At 46.0% G+C, this 19,552-nt stretch overlaps 1 protein-coding gene across 7 annotated transcripts in view; it reads left to right on the forward strand.

The window, feature by feature from the left end:
* Positions 1–19,552, forward strand: part of HMGXB3 (HMG-box containing 3) — a 121,324-nt gene that overhangs the window by 18,230 nt on the left and 83,542 nt on the right. For all 7 annotated transcript variants that reach the window (XR_010986955.2, XM_078768107.1, XM_068135503.2 and 4 more), the window contains exons 7-9: positions 5,750–5,821; positions 14,437–14,640; positions 17,343–17,429. Coding sequence is in view for 6 of the 7 variants with exons in the window: in XM_078768107.1 (XP_078624233.1) it covers positions 5,750–5,821; positions 14,437–14,640; positions 17,343–17,429 (363 nt within the window). In the remaining variant the exon portion in view is untranslated. The remainder of the gene's footprint in view (positions 1–5,749; positions 5,822–14,436; positions 14,641–17,342; positions 17,430–19,552) is intronic.

Consider the following 19,552-nt stretch of genomic DNA (forward strand, 5'->3'; position numbering starts at 1 on the left):
GTTTTAAAGACCTGGAGGGAGGAGTGGGATTGAAGGGAGTGGGGGAGTTTGTTCCAGAGGCGGGAGAAAAGGGGAATGAAAGAGTGAAGGTGAGCAGAGAGCCTAGACTTTGGCAGTTTAACCATAAGAGGGTGCGACCTGAAGGAATATTGGGGGGACAGAGCACAGAGAGAGCTGGGGGAGCAAGGCCGGAGAGGAGTCGGTAGAAGACAGAAAGACCACCAACCTGCCTGCGGTGAGTGAGTGAAAGGCCCTCGGAGTTGACTACATCGCAGGAGATTCCAATGATTCTGAAAGCTTTGGCCTCAACAGCGTGAAGCCGAGCAAGGTGTGAGGCAGGAGCACCAGCCCAGAGGGGGGAACAGTATTCCATTGAGCTGCGGATGAAAGCCTTGTATGTGGTGAGGAGCTCAGGTGTGCCAAGGAAGGACTTCGCACGACGGAGGATGCCCAGTCGGCTACTGGCTTTGGAGGCCAGCTTGGAAATGTGGTTTTCCCAAGAAAGATCATGGCAGATAGTGAGACCCAAAAGCTTGAGCGACAGAACTTCTTGGAGAGGATTGTTGAGAAAGTAGATGGGAGGGTTGTCCAGTCGGTCCTTTCGGAGAGACATTGTAAGAGTGTGAGATTTGTCGGGATTGAAAGACATGTTCCACTTGTTTGACCAGTCTGTGATTTTGTCCAGGTCTGCAGAGAGTGAGGAGGCTGCAGACTGCCGATCTGAGGGATGAGGAATGGAGCGACAGAGAGTAGAGTCGTCAGCAAAGAGATAGAGAGGATTTTCAAGAGAGTCAGAGAGATCATTGATGAAGACCAGAAAAAGCACAGGGCCCAGAACACTACCTTGGGGAACTCCAGCCTGAACAGGAAGAGGAGATGAGAGAAACCCATTCAGGGCCACACGTTGACTACGACCAGAGAGGAAGTCCGCCAGCCATGCGTGGAGATTTCCATGGATACCAAAGGAGGAGAGTTTGGTGAGCAGAGCAGGGTGCCAGACCGTATCGAAGGCACGTGAAATGTCAAGGGAGACAGCTCTAATTTCCTGTTTGGCATTGAGGACCTCCATCCATTGTTGAGAAAGCAGAAGCAGCATGTCCAGAGTAGAGTGACCAGGTCTGAAACCAAATTGATGATCAGAGATCAAGTCATTGGAGAAGAGGAAAGATTTAATATCTGAAGCAATGATGGATTCCATGACTTTGCTGATAATTGGGAGAAGGCTGATTGGTCTGTAGTTGCTGGGATCTGTTTTTGCACCTTTTTTGTGCAAAGCGGTGATGTTGGCTGATTTCCAAGCAGATGGCAGATGACCTTGAGCAAAAGAGAGGGTGAAGAGAATAGAAAGAGGGAGTGAAAGAGCAGAAGAACATGATTTTAGGACCCGTGGGCTGATGCCGTCAGGACCAGTTGCAGAATCAGAGTCGAGGGTTGACAACCTTTTCCACCTTGTCAGGAGGAAAGGACACAGAGTCCAGGAGCAGCTGGGTACGACTGGGTACGGTGGGTACAGAGAGGGATGGGTTTGGGACACAAGATTTAGAGGCAAACACAGAGTTGAGGCATTCAGCTTTTTCACGTGCGGAGTCAGCCGTTAAGCCGTTTGAGGTGAGGGAGGGGATGGAGGGGGAACAAACACCAGAAACAGATTTGACCAGACGCCACCATGATTTGGAAGAGGGAGACAGATAAGAGAGTTCGGTCTTGAGAACGGTGAGATATTGTTTCCTGGCTCTCCTGAGGGTGGACACACACTTGTTTCGGGCTTTGTGAAAGGAAATGAGATTTCCTTCCGTTGGATTTGCTTTCCAGGAGACGAAAGCAAGTTGTTTCAGGGCAACAGCCTCACCACAAGATTCCGTGTACCATGGACGGGAGGAAGGGTATGACAACTGAAGACGAGATGGGATAAATCTGTGCATGAGAGAGAGCAATTTACTTTGAAAGAATTCCCAGGATGAGTTGATGTCAGAGGCGGTAGAGATGGGAGACCAGTCCAGATGATTGATGGCTGCTTGAAGACCGTGCCAGTTGGCCTGAGTGAAATGCCAGACTCGTCGACGCTGAGGAGGCTCTCTGAGAATGGTCAGAGAGATGTCCACTTTGACAAGCACATGATCAGATGAGCCGATTGGAGCAGAAGAAGAGCAGCAGACATTTTCAGGGAAGTTTGTCATAACCAAATCCAGAAGAGAAGATGCTCCGTTGACTGAGATCCGGGTCGGGAAATTGACAGATTGTGTCGGTCCCAGTGAGTCGCAGAAGTCCTTTGCTGAAGAGCCATGGCTGGTGAGAGAGGTACCCACACCCAGCCAACTGGCATGGTGACAATTGAAATCACCACATATGAGGAAGAGAGAGTTGGGATGGGTAGATAGAAGTTGGTCCATATTATCAGACAGTGAGATGTAGATGGAGTCATCGCTGTTTGGTGGACGGTACAACACACATATGAACAAAAGGTGGGAGCGAAGGGGAAGCCGTAGCCAAAGGTATTCCTGGGGGTGAGGTGGAGAGAGGGCAGTGGAGGGCGAGTGAGGAAGAGTTTTTTATAAAGATAGCAACCCCACCTCCAGGACGAGGCTCAGGTCTATCATACCGGAGGAGGGAGTAACCTGGGAGAGATACCAAGGCATCAGAGACATCATGAAGGAGGAAAGTTTCTGTTAAGCAGATCACATCTGGTTTGTCAGAAGCAACCTGTATGGAGAGGTCAGTCAAGTTTGAGCGAAGGCCCCGGATGTTTGAGGTCCATACCGTTAATAAAGAGGAAGGGGGAGCATCGGGTCCAGAACAGGGGGGGGGAGGGGTAGGGTAAGATGTGGAAGAGGAGGAAGAGGTAGGGAGAGCTGTTGAAGGTGTGTCAGAGATTTCAGAGATTTCAGAATAGCTTGGAGAAAGGGAAGAATGGGGCGGACAAAAGGTTTGATGGAGATTGGGTGAGGCACAGTGAGGTGTTATTTGAGGAGGGGGAAGAGCGAGGCAGAAGGTTGGGGGAGATGAAGGTGAACGTTGGAAGGGGGAAGAAGCAGAGAGGATGCTTTGAGGAGGAGGGGTGAGAGGGGAGTCTAGGAGGGGAGGAGCGAGGGAGAGTCTCAGAGGGGAGGGGTGTGGGGGGAGTTTAGGAGGGAGGGGAGGGAAGGGGCAAGGGGGGAGATTTGAAAGGGATGGGTGATGGGGAGGATTTGGAGGGGAGGGGTGAGATTGGATTTTGAAAAGTGTACGATTCATGGGAAACGAACATTTTTTGCAAAATGAGTTTGAGACCTTCGAGTCAAAAATACGTTTGAGGACAGTGGAGGAGGGGTGGAGTTCTGGATAGTTTAGGGAATGTAGAAAGGAGGAACTGTAAGAGATGGTATTATATATATTTTTTGGAATGAATAGATTTGGTGAGCAAGACGAAAGCATCCTTTTGTAGGAAAAGAAGAAAAGGGTGTTATAATATATGAGAGAAAATAGTTGTTCAGGGGAGAGATTATACATTTCTAACCGCGTGATCGCGAACGAAGAACGAACGAACAAAAAGAACAACAAATAAACGAATAAGACCTGGGAAGGAAATTTTTTTTTTTTTTTTTTTTTTTGTTTTGTGAGTAGAGATATTAAACAAGGAGGTACGGGGTGAACGACTGGGACGAAACAGAGAACGAAAATAATTTCAGCGCATTCGACGAATCGCTGAGAGAACAACAAAACCACAAGGTCGGAGACGGTACGGTAGTCTAAGCGTAAGCCTACGAGTACTAGGCCGCAGAATACTCGATACGCATTAACCGACGATTGTGTATACATGTACGAAAAATTAGCACCGAAATTTTTCCAAAAGATACGCTATAGGTACATACACCGAAAGATAGATAGTCTCGACAAAAACACGATTGTGAAAGATCACTTAGCTTCGAGAGCGTGAGCGCATGGAACAGCTTCGAAAAGACGTGACCTCGCCGTGATCTCAAATCCTCGCCCCTCGCCGGGGCTTTATTATGATAAGTTACAGAAAAGTTTGAGTTCCGGGGTGTTTCGCCAATTTTTCTCTGAGGAGCTAGTTTCACCAATATTTCACGGAGTTATGCCATTTTTGCTTGGAACAAGCTGTTCATGCGGCGACTAAACCGACACCCCTCACTGGCTTTGATAGTGGAGAGGTTGACTGTGACACCTTGCCAAGACTAAAAGCAACACCGGACAAAGGGAGGATGAGCTCCCGAAGCGAGCCACCGGCCATCCAGTAAGGATATTGTTACAGATCCGTCACGTCCGCATTTGTTGTTATTATATACTTGTAGGATTTTTTTAGTTTCAGGTAATATTGTTAAGATTTGTGTGTGAAATAGAGATGACTTTAGTAAAAGGTAAAAAATACATGTTTGTGGAGGAAAAAGAAAAACGCGGCAAAGAACCGGAAAGAGGGGGAGGAAGAGGAGAACGGCCAGGAAAGAGATACAGGCATGAATCGCGTCGAGCTGTGGACTTTTTTGATATTTGTCACGAAGGAGTTGAGGCTTCCCGGGAAAGGGATTGTCCGCGACATCGTCATATATTGCGAGTGCAATTAAACCTTCGTCAAGTTTTATCACCAAGTGTGAGTCATCGTTGGAGAAATCAAGCGCCTCCATTACGGGCCTATACGCCATTTTGTCCTTTAAGAAGAAGAGGCTGTCCGTTTGGTGCATCTTGTTTTGCCGTTGGGATTTCTGTATCGACCTCATCGTGTTGATTGCCGTTGGTTTACCTATCGGCTCAATTCCCATATCGACCTCTCACCTCGTAACTCCTCATCCACAATCACGCCAATACTTGCCTATTGATTTGCCGTTCTGCACGACCTCGATCTTCAACCAGAGTGGAGATCCGTGCACGGACTTTGGGGAATGTTACATCCCACTCACGTTTGGCGTATCGTGAGAGCATTGGGGAATGGTGGTACCATCATATGTATTGCTCATTTGATGCAAGTGACATTTTCATTGTACTTTCTTTAATGGTGTTATTATTGTGTATGTGAGAGTTGTTAATACAATTACTTGTTTTGTTCTACAATTGCATTGGTGTGGTTTTACCATGGTTTATTAGAAAACGCAAAATAACAAATCTTTCTGCCGTGTTTCCGCTTCAGACTCTGAGGTGCACCATAACCGGGGTTTGGGGAGGTAATACGTAACAATATGGTGTCTCCTAAAATACAACCATCCTGATTGGACCGGTTCAAGTCATACCAAAGACTTCAAAATGGTACGTGCTGCTTCATTGCTCGGCGTTCAGTATTTAAAAGGATAGAGCACGGACAATCCCCATCGGTTGGCATCCATGGGGAGGAGGAAATTCCTCCTGAGGCATTTCCCTGCCCAGCTGGGTGCAGTGAGAAAGGCGGTGCCATTGGTATGACCTTACTGGTATCCAGAGTATCCTGGGAAGTGACGGCAGTGACAGCACTTCCCCCAAGCCTTGTGTGTGTGTGTGTGTGTGTGTGTGTGTGTGTGTGTGTGTGTGTGTGTGTGTGTGTGTGTGTGTGTGTGTGTGTGTGTGTGTGTGTGTGTGTGTGTGCGCGTGCTCCATTACAAGCCTTAGACCTTAAAAAGAAAAACAAGAACATTAATTGGGCCCGGTAGGAACACGTATTGCAAAGCATATCCCCTTCTTGTTTGGTATGATTGGGGAGTGTGTTATTATTCAATGTGTTGCTCAGGGCAAATATGGCGATGGTGATTGTGATGGTGCTAAACTTGTAATCATGTCCTTTCTGCAGCCCACTGACGCAACCAACTATGTCATTTTGTCCATGCAGCGAAGATTGCAGGATGATAGCCCAGTCAAACAGGTATGCCAGCTTTTGCTTACAACCCGGTTTCAAAACGAGTAATTGTGCATTAGCAGAGTACCAATTATCCGTTGTATGCATTGTCATTATTTAAAGCTGAGATTAATTTTATCCATTTCCCTGTTTTTTTCTCTCCAATAAAGTACTACTGATGCTCACCTTTCCCAGTATACCTGAAGAAACTGATATCTGCATACCTGCATACCTTTCATGGCCGAGTCCATTGAATGTGCTCAGTTTGCTTTTAAACACTTTGCTAATGGACCAGGTTGTTATTGTTGTTGTTGTTGTTGTTGTTGTGGCCTTGGTTCCTTGTCAAGCGAAAAGACCGGTGGAACTCCTGAAGTCCGCCGGATGCTTTCAGATATCTAGTGTTGAAGAGGAGTCTGTGCTGGACCAGGGAGGGGAAGTTAGTCACAATTTGTGTGGATGTTTGTTGGGTGTATAGATAGTGTGAGTTGGAGTCTGTGTTGATGTTGCATCCCTTTTCCCTCTTCTTCCTCCTCTCATCCTGCAGTCGTACCCTCCGTCGAGTCGATCTTCCCTTGGTTGTTTATTTAGGAATAAATTATTGCATTCCGGAATGCGCAAATCTGCCATTAATCCGACATGTCCAAGGGAGTTAAAGCCATCTCGCTCCATCCATCCAGTTGCCGGTATTAATCGGCGCTGAACACAACGATATTAAGGATATAAGAGTAATGATGAGCAGTTTTACGTTTCATACGATTTTGGGGTGCAGGATGGGTGGTCATACAGTGGCATGGGTGAGAGGGAGGTTGAGCTGCAGAGGCGATGAATTGAATGCCTTTCATATTGAGGTGGATTACAATTGAAAGTACGGTTTTGTGTGTTGTGTAAAAGTCATATGGGTATCCATGGTGAGGCCCCATTACGTAGGATGTCTGTCGAGAGGAAGTTGCTCACTGAAGAGAGTAATGGTTGGATGTACATTGGATTCATGTCTCTCTGGCATGAGGATAGCTACAAACGATTTGGGTGGAGATGCAGTCATGTGGTTCAGCGTGAACCAGTTTTCAAGATTGTGGAGATATTGCTGAAGGGTGTTGGTAGTGTTACGGATCCGTCACTTCCACCTTTGTTGTTATTTATACTTGAAGGATTTTTAGTTTCAGGTAATATTGTTGTGATGGGCGTCAGGAAGGGCATCCGGCCATAAAAACATTGTCTCAAACAGGGAACCATGATTGTCATGGGGCCCGCAAGGCTAACCCCTGCTCTAGCGGGGAAAATGGCCTTAAAACGATCATTCATTCATTTTTGTAATATTGTTGTGATGCTTTTTGTGTGATATGGAGATGACTTTAGTAAAAGGTAAAAATAAATGTTTGTGAAGGAGAAAGGAAGATGCAGCAAAGAGGGCGGAAGAGAAGAGAGGAGGATTAGCAAGGAGAAGACGGCCATGAGAGAGATACTGCCATTGTAGTCGCATCGGGGCTGCGAGCGGACTTTTTTGATTTGGTCGTGAATGAGTTGAGGCTTCCCAGGAAAGTGATTGCCCGCGACATTGTCATATATTGCGAGTACAATTAAACCTGCGTCTCAGGTTTTATCACCAAGTGTAAGACATTGTTGAAGGGAGCCAGCGCCTCCATTACAGGCCGATACGCCATTTTGTCCTCGAAGAGGCTGTCAGCTTGGTGCATCTTGTTTTGTCATTGGGATTCCCATATTGACATCATCGTGTGGATTGCCGTTGGTTTCCATATCGGCTCGATTCCCATATCGACTGTTCACCTCGTAACTCCTCATCCACAGCTACGCCAATACCTGCCTGTTGTTTTGCCGTTCTGTACACAATTTCTACCTTCACCCAGCGTAGGGATTCATGCATGGACTTTGGGATTGTTACATTCCACTCACGTTTGGCGTATCGTGAGTTTATTGCTTTGAGAGCATTGGGGAATGATGGTACCATCATATTGTTGCGGATTCTGGGGTCGGCACTCCCATTACCAAGGGGGGGTTAATCCCCTTGTCCTTTAAGCTGGCCGTTCCCCCAACCCTAGAAGTTATAACGCTCCTTCCGGTCGGGAGCAGCCAGGGTGATTGGTCAATGAAGTCCCAAATACCTGAGTGCTACCCCTGGCCGTGAAGCAGGGAGATAACTCCTGCTCGGACCGCGGACAAGATGGAAATTGCCGAGCGGTTTAGCAATCCGTAGCCCGAGCCATTAACAAAAGGACTAAACCCGATTAAAGCGATTGGCCAAATCGTGCCACAGGTACTCAATGGAGAAAAGACTAAGACGATTGAATGGAAGAACAGAAACCAAAGTAAGGAAGAACACAGAATTTATTAACAACTAGCCGAAACCCGTGGAACATCCACGGAAGGGAGGATGTGGTGTATGTATAGAGTGTACCATTATGGATGGCATAGGGGATTTGCTTGTCCGAGTAAGAGTTAGGAAGAAAGATGAGAATGAAGAGTGCGTATATGAACAACATTTTTCAATACAGATGGTTACGGATGTAGTGGTGGAAGTTCAACTTTACCATTGTGGCAGCCGTTTAATGCTTCCTTCGGGAAACGAAGAGCTGCACAGTACTCACAAACAGTCCATTGTTCCAGAAAAGAATTGTTCTACCTGAGGAAACATTTGACGGCCGAGGAATCGACTGTTTGAGCGGTGTGGTTGATCCATGGCAGTAGAGGCTTCATTGCAGTGTTCATGGGCTTTGGCAGCGCAGCGTTCAGACTGCCTTTGATGCTTGATCCTGAGGTTCCTTCCCCTGCCTTCTAGCTGTCACTTTCGCGGCATCTGAAAAGTATTTTTTATGAGACTCTATATGGTGTGGGTTGGATTTGTGTGAACAAAATCAAGAAAAAGGCGACACTTTGTAGAATCCAACTTACACTGTGTATAAAGTGTCACCTCCTGACTTTGTATTTTATATTGTTAGAGACAAAACAAACACTAAATAACATAGCCACATACCAAAAACGTGTATTTTCAATTTTCACTTGTGCAAAAATGCTACTCACAATTACATCGCCTGTGCGTCGGCCTGTGATTGAGCCAGAGAGTTGGCCTGTGAGTCAACTTCCTTTCCAATGTCTGCAAGAATTGAAATACTGATTGTGAATGTGTAAAATTTTATGAAAGAAGAACATGCATATCAATAGACGATGCCATTGAAAAGGAGAGCAGCTGTCAATAGAAAAGGATGTCTGACTTATCAATTTGACATTATTGCACAGGAAATGACAAACAAAGAAACAGTTCATTTCCATCGGGTAATATTACGATGAGAGATCAGCCGATACCTTTATTATGTCCATCAGCATCCATGGCACTTAGGAAAAAAAACGTGGCATCAGCCAGCCGCAGCCAACTATCACGTACCGTCTCGAAGTCAATGCCATCCTTTTATCTCTTCGCATACAACTCACTGATTTCTACCTTATCGTGAACAGGGTAAAGCCTACTTTGATAATCATGAACGGTGGCAGATGCAGGAGTTGGTGAAACGAAGGGGGGGGGGGGTGGGGGGGGCTGATCATGACCTACCCTACGCCACATGGCCTACGCCATTTGTTGAGATCATGGCCACAACGGAAACACAACAACTGGATAGGTAGGGCCTAGGCCTACGCATACCTTCCGTCACTCGGTGAAGTACACTTTGTTTTAAGCTTTCAGAAGCTGAAGCCTTGGTATTTATTGCTTTATATGATACTGATGGGCTGCTGATCGGTTTCACTTCATTGTAATCACAGTATATGGAAGAAATTATGGTAAACCCACCTGATGAGGTTAGCGTACACCGCGATCGACACCGGCACAAATGCATGCCCTGGATTGTCCACTCAGTGGACGGCTTGCTGTTGCCTTCGACTGTCCAATCAGCAGACGGCTTGCTGTCGCCTTCGACTGTCCAATCAGCGGACGGCTTGCTTCGCCTTCACCCAGCAGACGCTAATAAGATGGAGTCGTAAGATGGCGTCGTATCGGCAGTGAATCGGATGCTTTTGGGCCCCAACGTCGACGAATTCAGATTTTTCGAGTATGGCTGTATGTGATAAACAAAGAGCGCGGTTTGTAGATCGTAAATCCATTAGTGCCGTGGGCATCGGGTCACTGGGTGCGGCGTAAAAGGGATAACAAAGTCGAGTCCTTACGCTATTATTATATAGATACTGAAGAGGAAACGAAAGAAGGGCGTATACAATAAGAAGAAGCAAAAGGACACAGGGCAAGCTTACACAGTCTTAAATATCACGCCCAGGACAACACAAACAGACTTACACGAAAGGGTAGTGGTAGGAGGAGAAGGTCCAGGCAGATGGCAGGGGAGGAAGGTCCGGGCAGATGGTTCAGGCGTTGAGGTCCGGCTCCGGTCCACTTGAGTCCGGCTCCGGGTGTTGACTCGACCGTGGCGAGAACCCGGGCAGCAGCGAGCGCCTACCGTTCGGCGCGCGCGGACCTTATACGTGGCAGGGGTGGGGGGGGGGGGGGGGGGGGTAGTCCTTCGCACGGCCGCATGCGTAGTTCAATGCAATCGATGATGCAATTCCAATTGCTTACGTGCAATTGCAACGACCTCTCACTCCCTCCTTCTCTCTTCGAACTCGCTCACAACTCCTCCCCACTCCGAACTTCTGCTCAAATCTGACTCCGAACTCCGAACTGTATAAGGGCCCCTCGCTTGCGCTTATATCGGGCGCGTCAAAATCAGGCCGCCTGCTTTTAGGACACACCCACCGGTGAGCTCGCCTCGGCCCTGGATGGTCGCGAGGGCTCACCGACTCCTCCCTTGGTGACACGTTGATGGGGCCACGCCTCGCCCCGACAACTCCTCCCCCTTTTTCTCTGCTCTGACCGCATGGTTAATGGCATTTGGAGCGAGCGCTGCGGCAGCGAAGGCTCAATGCAGCGAACGCTGTTGGCAAAGGCGTGCAATACAATTTGGAGGGAGGCAAGCCGCAAAATGAAGGGGATTTGAAAAGGGCCCTTGGTTATTTGATTAATGCAACGCAGAGTCAAACTATTGGAAACAGAGCCTTAACTGAAACACATACTAATGAAATAACTGAAGAAGTTCCTATGGTGTCCTACATGTTGCAATATGGCCTAACTATGGGTGCAACCTTTTTAAGTGAAGAGAATTATTTACAAGAATTATTATTTACAAGTGAAGGTTCTAAAAACCGTAACACTGCACCCTTCTCTCCTCCAGGCGCGTCCCGTGCCGACAAAACTTTAACTTAGTGTGACACTCAGGTGTAGTAACCCTCTACTTTTAACCTCACCCTGCGTGCGACATTTTTAAAACTAGATATGTCCCGCCTGCTGCGTTGCATTCTACCTAACTGACTCACGCCCACAGAATAACCGAATTGTGGAATTGATTTTCAAACGAAACATTTACGGTGGGGAGCATTATTTACAAAGAACACTATTTTGATTATTTACAAAACTAGACCCAGGACCTGTCTTTTTGGGAAACAAAAGCAGAACTTTTGAAAAGAGGAAAGGTCATGCCATGCACTGCACTGCACTGTACCGATACACCATACCCACATGCACAGAAATGCACAATTAAATAATAAGGTGCACTAAAAAGCACAAAAGCACCACCATGCACGGAAAGCACCAATAAGCACCACCATACACGAAAAGCACCATCCAGTGCACAGTCACATTTCAATAAGTAAATGAACAAGCGTCTTCTCAGGTGGGCCGATGGCTGCTGGGCCGATGTTTCTGGGCGTTTTCCTTGCTTGTCACTTGCTGCCTCGTTAATAATAAAAGGGCACAAACCGCGTCCACTTTTCTTTTAATTACGGCCAGCAGGGGCCAACTAAGTGTAGTCCACCTGCATGGCTTAGGTGCCACCTCAACCGTGGTCCGCAAGCAGATGCCGCTGGCCACCATGGCCAGTCCCCAGCAGAGGTGCCAGGCCCCAAAACGTGGGGTCTATATGTGGTGCTCGGCCACAAAAAACGTGTGGTCCATAAAGTGGTGTACCGGTCCAGGCAGGCAAGCAGCGAGGGTGCGGGCGCACAACTGCGACACCTGCACACTTTTCCCTCGGCACACAAAGACCACGGTCCATGAGTGGGGAAGGAAGACAAGCAAGCAGCGGGGCAAGGCCGCAAGAGTACACATTAAAAACAAGGCAATGCAAGGTGAGGTGCACTGGAGAGCGAGCGGAGAAAGCTCGTCCCTAGTGTACGTCCCCCCCATGTCACCTAATCTACACTTGCCCCTACCCCGTATTTAAACAATTTACAACTTTACAGATTTCGTCTCTAATGTCTCGTCCCCCATATCTCCCCTAATGCCAAGTTCATCCCCAATCCCTCCCAAGAAGGAAGGGATGGAATACAAACAATGTCACCCCACGTCGTGATCCGTCTCACCATTCCAAACATTTGTACAATGTGGTGTGGAGTCCTGTCACCTTAGTGAGTGCATGCGGATGGTGCGAAGAGACTTTCTCCTATCTACCTTCTAAATGATATTAACACTTTTACTCTACCTGGGGTCTTTCCCTGCCAAACCATTGGCCATCTTTACTCTATGTGGTTCTAAGAACCGAACTCCCATTGAACATACTGTGGCGCTCACCAATTTGGGGTCTCACTCCCCCGATTCTACTCCCTGTGCCCTCGCACAATTTCAGGGCTGGGTCGTGTGGCTCCCCTAGCAGGTCTACTTAGCTGCGCACCTCCACCACTGCAGTTGCCTCCCGAGCTTACCTGCTCCTCACCCTAACCTACCTGGGGAAGGCCCTCTGGCTCTCACCCCCTCGGTGCCCTCTCTGGCACTGGGCTACCCGGGTCCGTCCTCCGGATCCTCGGGCCCCATTGAACACTAACTGGCTCCCAGAGCCTACCTGCGGCCTCACCTGGCCGACAGACTAACAGTGGCGGAGTGCCCAACCAACCATTCTCACTAACAGGCCACACGCCCAGCCAATTTATCTCACTAATGCACCCCTCAAGCAGTACTCTGCTACTCTCGCACCACAAATGCCAATATCCAACCACAATTTACCTACTCCCTCTACCTACTTTTAAACTACCCTCTCCGGGTACTCGTGAGGGGGTCCATCCTTCCCCCACTCGCTCCTTCGCACCATCCATTCCACACTACTCATTCCACACTCCACTCACTCCACACCATTGATTCCACACAACCATTCTCACTTGCTACCATGCAAGTCAATCACTCAATGCACAATCACACCTTTCACAATACTCTGCTCAACACACTTTCACTTCTCCAAACCATTGCCCCTCAATTCCTCATTTCATCACTCTCACCACAAACACATAGCATCATCTAAGCTATCTACTCCCTTCTACTGTTAGTGCTCCCCGTCCCCTTATACTACGCTACTTCTACGTTGGTCGCGAGGGCTCACCCACTCCTCCCTTGGTGACACGTTGACGGGGCCACGCTTCGCCCCGACAACTCCTCCCCCTTTTTCTCCGCTCTGACCGCATGGTTAATGGCGTTTGGAGCGAGCGCTGCGGCAGCGAAGGCTCAATGCAGCGAACGCTGCTGGCAAAGGCGCGCAATACAATTTGGAGGGAGGCAAGCCGCAAAATGAAGGGGATTTGAAAATGGGCTTAGGTTATTTGATTAATGCAACGCAGAGTCAAACTATTGGAAACAGAGCCTTAACTGAAACACATACTAATGAAATAACTGAAGAAGTTCGTATGGTGTCCTACGTGTTGCAATATGGCCTAACTATGGGTGCAACCTTTTTAAGTGAAGAGAATTATTTATAAGAATTATTATTTACAAGTGAAGGTTCTAAAAACCGTAACAATATGTATTGTTCGTTTGATGCATGTGACATTTTCATTGTACTTTCTTTAAGAGTGTTATTATTGTGTATGTGAGTTGTTAATACAATTACTTGTTTTGTTCTACAATTGCATTGGTGTGGTGTTACCATGGTTTATTAGAACCCTCAAAATAACAAGTCTTTCTGCCGTGTTCCACCTCGAGACTCTGAGGTGCACCATAACCGGGGTTTGGGGAGAGAACACGTAACAGTAGCCCGGACAAAATTGGAATGTTTTGAGGAAATGGTTATATCATCTCCATATGATAGAGGCAGTGAGTGTGATTGAGGGGTCAGGAGGTCATCGAGAAGTAGATTGAAGAGTTATGCAGATCATACAGAGCCCTGTGGGACGCCGTTAGGTGGAGGTCTGTTGGAAGAGAGAATGTGGTTATTGTTTATTTGAACTTGGTGAGTGGACAAACTTTTCTAGCCATTTCTTATTGTAATCCATTGAGTTGAAACACCCTGTAATCTGTTGAAATGTAAGAAAACTGCTGTGGTTGCCAGGGCCAAGGTTCAGTTACCTCAGGGTCAAGACCGAGTTGAAAATTCCGATCCACCAAAGTAAGTTAATTTATTAGGATAAAGTGAAAAGCCTGATTATCTGCCTTAAGAAGAAATAGGAATGGAACCAAAGGTTAATGAAATGCATTTGTGAAGGTAATCGCGAAATTGAGGTTAAAATCCCACTGACGTGGACTGTACTTTAATATATATGGCAGTGTGCTTGAATTGTTTGTTTCTCCTCCAAATTGATATCTTTCCTTTTCTACACTTCCCAAGGAACCATCGACGACGTCCCAGCGGGTGAAATACACACGACGTGGCCGTGGTCTTTGCACGTCCCCCCAGTGTACTTTTTCATACCCGACACGCTACAAACCGCGTGTTTGCCCCTCCTGCGGCCAGTGGCTGGGAGGTGTCTGGCAGCCACGCAGTCGCCCTCCAGGACGTAATAAAAAGATGTGCACGTGGTCTGACTTAAAGGTGATGGCAATTACCACTGGTCACCTGACCGTTTTTCACATTGGCAATGCCGATGACTATTTTAAAAACTGTCGAGATCTCCCACTCTGCAGTTGTTTTTGATTTAAAATATCTTTGACGTTTAGCTCGAGTGTATATTCGGTGTTGTCATAAAAGGTTTCTGACAGAACGGTGGCAGTAAACAAATAAAACAGACGTAATTGTGGATGTAGAAAGTTCAAGGTTGTGTAACGTGAATATTGCTTTAAAACTAGGCATAGATGTAGAAACTCGAATTATACCATAGAAACATTTTTGTGATATATTGTACTGTACTGTCTTCCACCATTGCCACGAACAAAAAGCAATCCTTTTTAACCCTATCGGACCCGTTCATTTCGATCCTGTAGCCACACAATGGAAAAAGGTATCGATCTCTGTAGAAGGCCTTTGGTTTGGGCGACTTTCGTCGACAATGGGCCAGAAGGTTGAGTATGGCCGTGGCGACTAAAGTCGACAGCGGGTCCGATAGGGTTAAAAGCTTTATTGATTTATGTATTTATTTTGTATGAAGCCGTTAAGGAAATGTCGTTTTCACTTGCGTTGAGCATTTTTTTTTTTTTTTTTTTTGTATACAAGATCGAGGCTCGTGAAAGAGCGAACATTAATCACACAGAAAGACAAACAGACACATAAAACAAATAACATCGGGAGCGGTAGACAAGATGGGGAGAGAGGGGGAAGGACACAAACACAACATTTAAGAGCAGGGACCGAGAGACATGGAGACATCGAGAGAACTGTGGGAGGGAGAGGGCTTTGGGGGGGAGGCATGGGAAGGGGGGGGGGGGGTGGGAGAGGTATAAAACATATGGACACTGCCAGGACATCCAGGAAAGAAGTTGGAATTTCAAACAAGGTGGATCTGGGGTGAATTAGTGGGGGTAGAAAAGATCAAGGTTTTGGATGGGGGAAGATAAGAGATGGTGGTGAACAGCTGATTTTCGATTCGATTTTGATGTTCATGGCATTGAATGTCAGCGGGTGAGGTGGATTTAAAATTCTGATGTTTAGAGTTGGTTCAAAAGTTCACCACATTCACCTTTTCTTGTTGGTTCAGACGCAGTTAGCTCGACCAAACTTGCCACTCACCTGGACTCGAGGAGTGTATCAATTGTGCACAAAGGGGTTATTCTGGTGTTTCACAGGCAGTGTGATTCATCGACGTGTGCACCATCTCTCGGATGGACGTTAAAATGGGCGTCCTGTCTGCCGACAGTTGGTTGACGTTAAAGATCCCATGGTGTCCTTTGAGAAGAGCAGGCGAGCTATTGATGTCACCCTGGACAAATTACGAATTCCTGCTCCAACCTATTTAGTCGAACGTCAGGCCAGGCCAGCTGTTTCGTAAAAGAATTGTGCCTTCTTCTTTGAAGCGATAATAGCACAAGGCGATGAGTTGGTTAGGTGATAATAACAAGCCAATTCGATTTTGATTCAGTTCCGAATCCAGATCCAGCCTATCAGTGGGATACAAAACGTAAATGGTTTGGCCTGGCAGAGGTATAACTTTTTAAAATATCATGTTATTTATCGCTTTTTGCCCGATCTCTCAATGGTGAAGAATCACTTAAAAATTAAATAATTATCGTATCCAAAACCATATTCAGATCTTCATCAAAATCTAATCGATTCGGTCTTGTCACACACACATAACCTTTCCACCATGTTTTGTCCAAATCCGTCCACAACCTTTTGAGATATTGTGCTATGTATCGTTTTAACCCCCATCTCTTAATGGTGAAGAATCACTTTAAAATTCTCTGAGCTGGATCCGGATTCGAATCTTCCGGATCTTCACCAAAATCTAATCATTTCGTCCATGTCACATACCAAACCTCTTTGCCAAATTTCGGCCGAATCCGTCCACAACTTTTTGAGATATCTTGTTCAATAACAAACAGACAGACAGGGGTGAAAACATAACCTCCATCCACCTTTGGTGGCGGGGTAATTATATTGTATGTTGTCATGCATATCGCAATAAACTCTATTTATTTCAACCAATTAATCACTGATCACATGTATTTAAAGGGGATTTATTGATCCGTTTTACTAACATCTAGCTTAAGAACACATTTTCAAGAGCACATTGTGTTCGTAAACAAGCGACTCCCTGTATTTATAAATCACAATTGGACATCTGTTGGCGTGAGTGTTTACAGGTCGGGGCGTAATGTTTGTACGGATTCCGGTCATTATTCTGTATTAACCTTTTATTTGTATTTATCCCTTCAATAATCTTTGATTTTTTTTTGGTGATCTGTGAAACCTAATGACATGTTGTTAAACCCCAGACACTTATAAATATGTAATGGATGACTGGGTGTTCATCCCATGAGTTTTTTTTTAAAGTGTATCATTTTTTCCTGTATTGCCAAGTGATGATGACGAGCTTTGGCCTGCAAATGAAAATCATCATCGATTGATGTTGTTTATGTTGTTATTTTTAAGTCGGATCCTGGGCAGAACATGTGGTCAAGCTTATTTAAAACTTGGCACTCCTTAATTATATTGTTTTACAAGCCTTTTGCACCTTTCACTGAAAGAGGTAACTGCTAGCTATGTCATGGCTGTACTGCATGTCCTCAGTATTATAGAACAGTATATATCTTACCACTGCGGGGTTATCATGAGTTCTGTTCCTCACCTAACCCCATCAGAATGATCCGATGCAACACCAGTCGGAGACCATGCCTGTTTTTGCAGTTATGGATCAGACGAAGGGTCTATATCAGGCACCCGAGGAAGTGAGTGAAACATCATTCTCGCATGTCCTCATTTTATGGTGAATGTCACACCATTATTTTTCTTTTTGCATTTAGTACAATTAGGTACAGGTATCAAGGCTCATGGGAGACTAAAATAACAGGGTTCAAAGGGTCAACAGACACAAAACGTGGTAAAGAGAACACAATAGGGCAATAACATATTGATGCTTCACAGCACAAAAGGAAGAATTGCAGGTGAAAGGGGAAATTGGATCTTGGAGAACATAGTACAACTCAGTTGTAAAAATGGGAGATGCCATGAGGTGGCAGCGGGCAAAAGATTTGAAATCCAGGAGGGAAGAGCATGAGACAAAATATTCAGGAAGATTTCGCAGGTGAGAGAAGAGGGGCATTAATGCGTGGAGATAGGATTAAACTTGGAATTGGAAAGGTTAACCAGTTAAATATTTCTTGCCAAACTTTTGTGACCCGAAGGGGTAGAGTATGTGCAGAGAGGTGAGAAGGCAGGAAGGGGAAGTCCAAAATTGAGCTTATAAAAGACATCTACATGAGTGATGAACACTTTTTATGTTGCAGCAATCTGAGGCTCATGGAAGATTTTGTACATAGATCACTTACAGGACAAAGACGGTACACAGCAGTATACTTTAACAGGAATCTTTTCTCCTCTCCCCTCTGTCCTTTGATACTGATGTTAAAACAGCATGGGTTGTTAAGAAGCTCCAGGGGATTCCAAACCAAGACAAACATGATGCACCAAAGATGATGCGAAACAACACGAGCAACACTCTCTTTAAAAATGTAATAAACTTAACAAGTCAGAAAAACGTTAAAAAAAAAAAAACATGAAAAAACATCAAGGGATGAAATTCCCAAAAATAACCAAATAAAGTAGGAATGAATGCCAAGATAGGAATGATATTACAATACAACACCACAATCCTTTCACAGATTGCCATCATGACATATTTTGACATTTTGTTTCTACAAAGCTACAACTATATCTAACAGACATCTTCATACAATTGTTACTATTGCCTCCTATGGCAAAAATGTCAAAATATGTCATGATGGCAATTCGTAAAAGGATTGTGGTGTTGTATTGTTGTCATTCCTATCTTGTCAATCTGTGTCAATCCTGTCCTTGTTATTCCTTTCCTTGTTTGATTATTTTTGGGGATTTCATACCTGCATGTTTTTTCTAACTTTCTCTTAACTTTGACTTTTCCCGAGCTGGATGCCAATGACGTCATCATCCAGTAAATTATTTTGAGGGCCGTTTACCTGGGGAACCCCACCCCCTCAACAATATATCTCGTGAAAGTACCTTCCCTATTTCCCTTAATATCCGGTCTGATATTCCCGTCCCTCTGTCACCACTCAGAAATTCTGCCACCCTGTTGTCTTTCACTTTGGAGTCATCTGTTTATTTGTAGGCCAACATGGCAGAATTTTCCCCCCACTCTCTCCTTTCTCTGCTCCTTTCCTTCTATTTTATCCCCATACTCTTCGATCCTCCCAATGTTCCTTGCTTTCTCTCCCAAACCCTTGCCACCCCCTTTCCACCCCCTTTCCTTCTCCCACCATCCTCCATTCTCTTATTTTGCTTAATTTGCTCCCAACCTATACAAACATACACAATAAAGAGATGCTTCCATTCCTCTCCTTATCCCTTCTGTGCCTTTACTTAATGTTGGCAATTCCAATCTCTTCCCTCCCCAAGCCTCCCTATCCTGTGTGAAATGAATGAATGAATGATCGTTTTAAGGCCATTTTCCCCGCTGGAGCGGGGGTTAGCCTTGTGGGCCCCATGACAATCATGGTTCCCTGTTTGAGGCAATGTTTTTATGGCCGGATGCCCTTCCTGACGCCAAGGTTGGTCGCCTCTTACAATGCGCAGGGATACGGTGTACCTATTCTAAATCGGGGTACACACCGTGATCATTCATCCCAGCAAGCTGGTACTCAATTTGCCGACCTCGGAAGGATGACAGGCTGAGTCAACCCCCCTGGCGTTAATTCAGCGATCGACCGGGATTCGAACCCAGGATCCTAGGATCCCAAGCCAGTACCCTAACCGCTAAGCCAACACCAGGCTCCTGTGTACACGTAATAAATAGATACCTGAGAAAGGTGTGATA

Source organism: Myxine glutinosa, chromosome 14, assembly GCF_964187855.1.
Source record: "Myxine glutinosa chromosome 14, kmMyxGlut1.1, whole genome shotgun sequence".
Classification (NCBI taxonomy): domain Eukaryota; kingdom Metazoa; phylum Chordata; class Myxini; order Myxiniformes; family Myxinidae; genus Myxine; species Myxine glutinosa.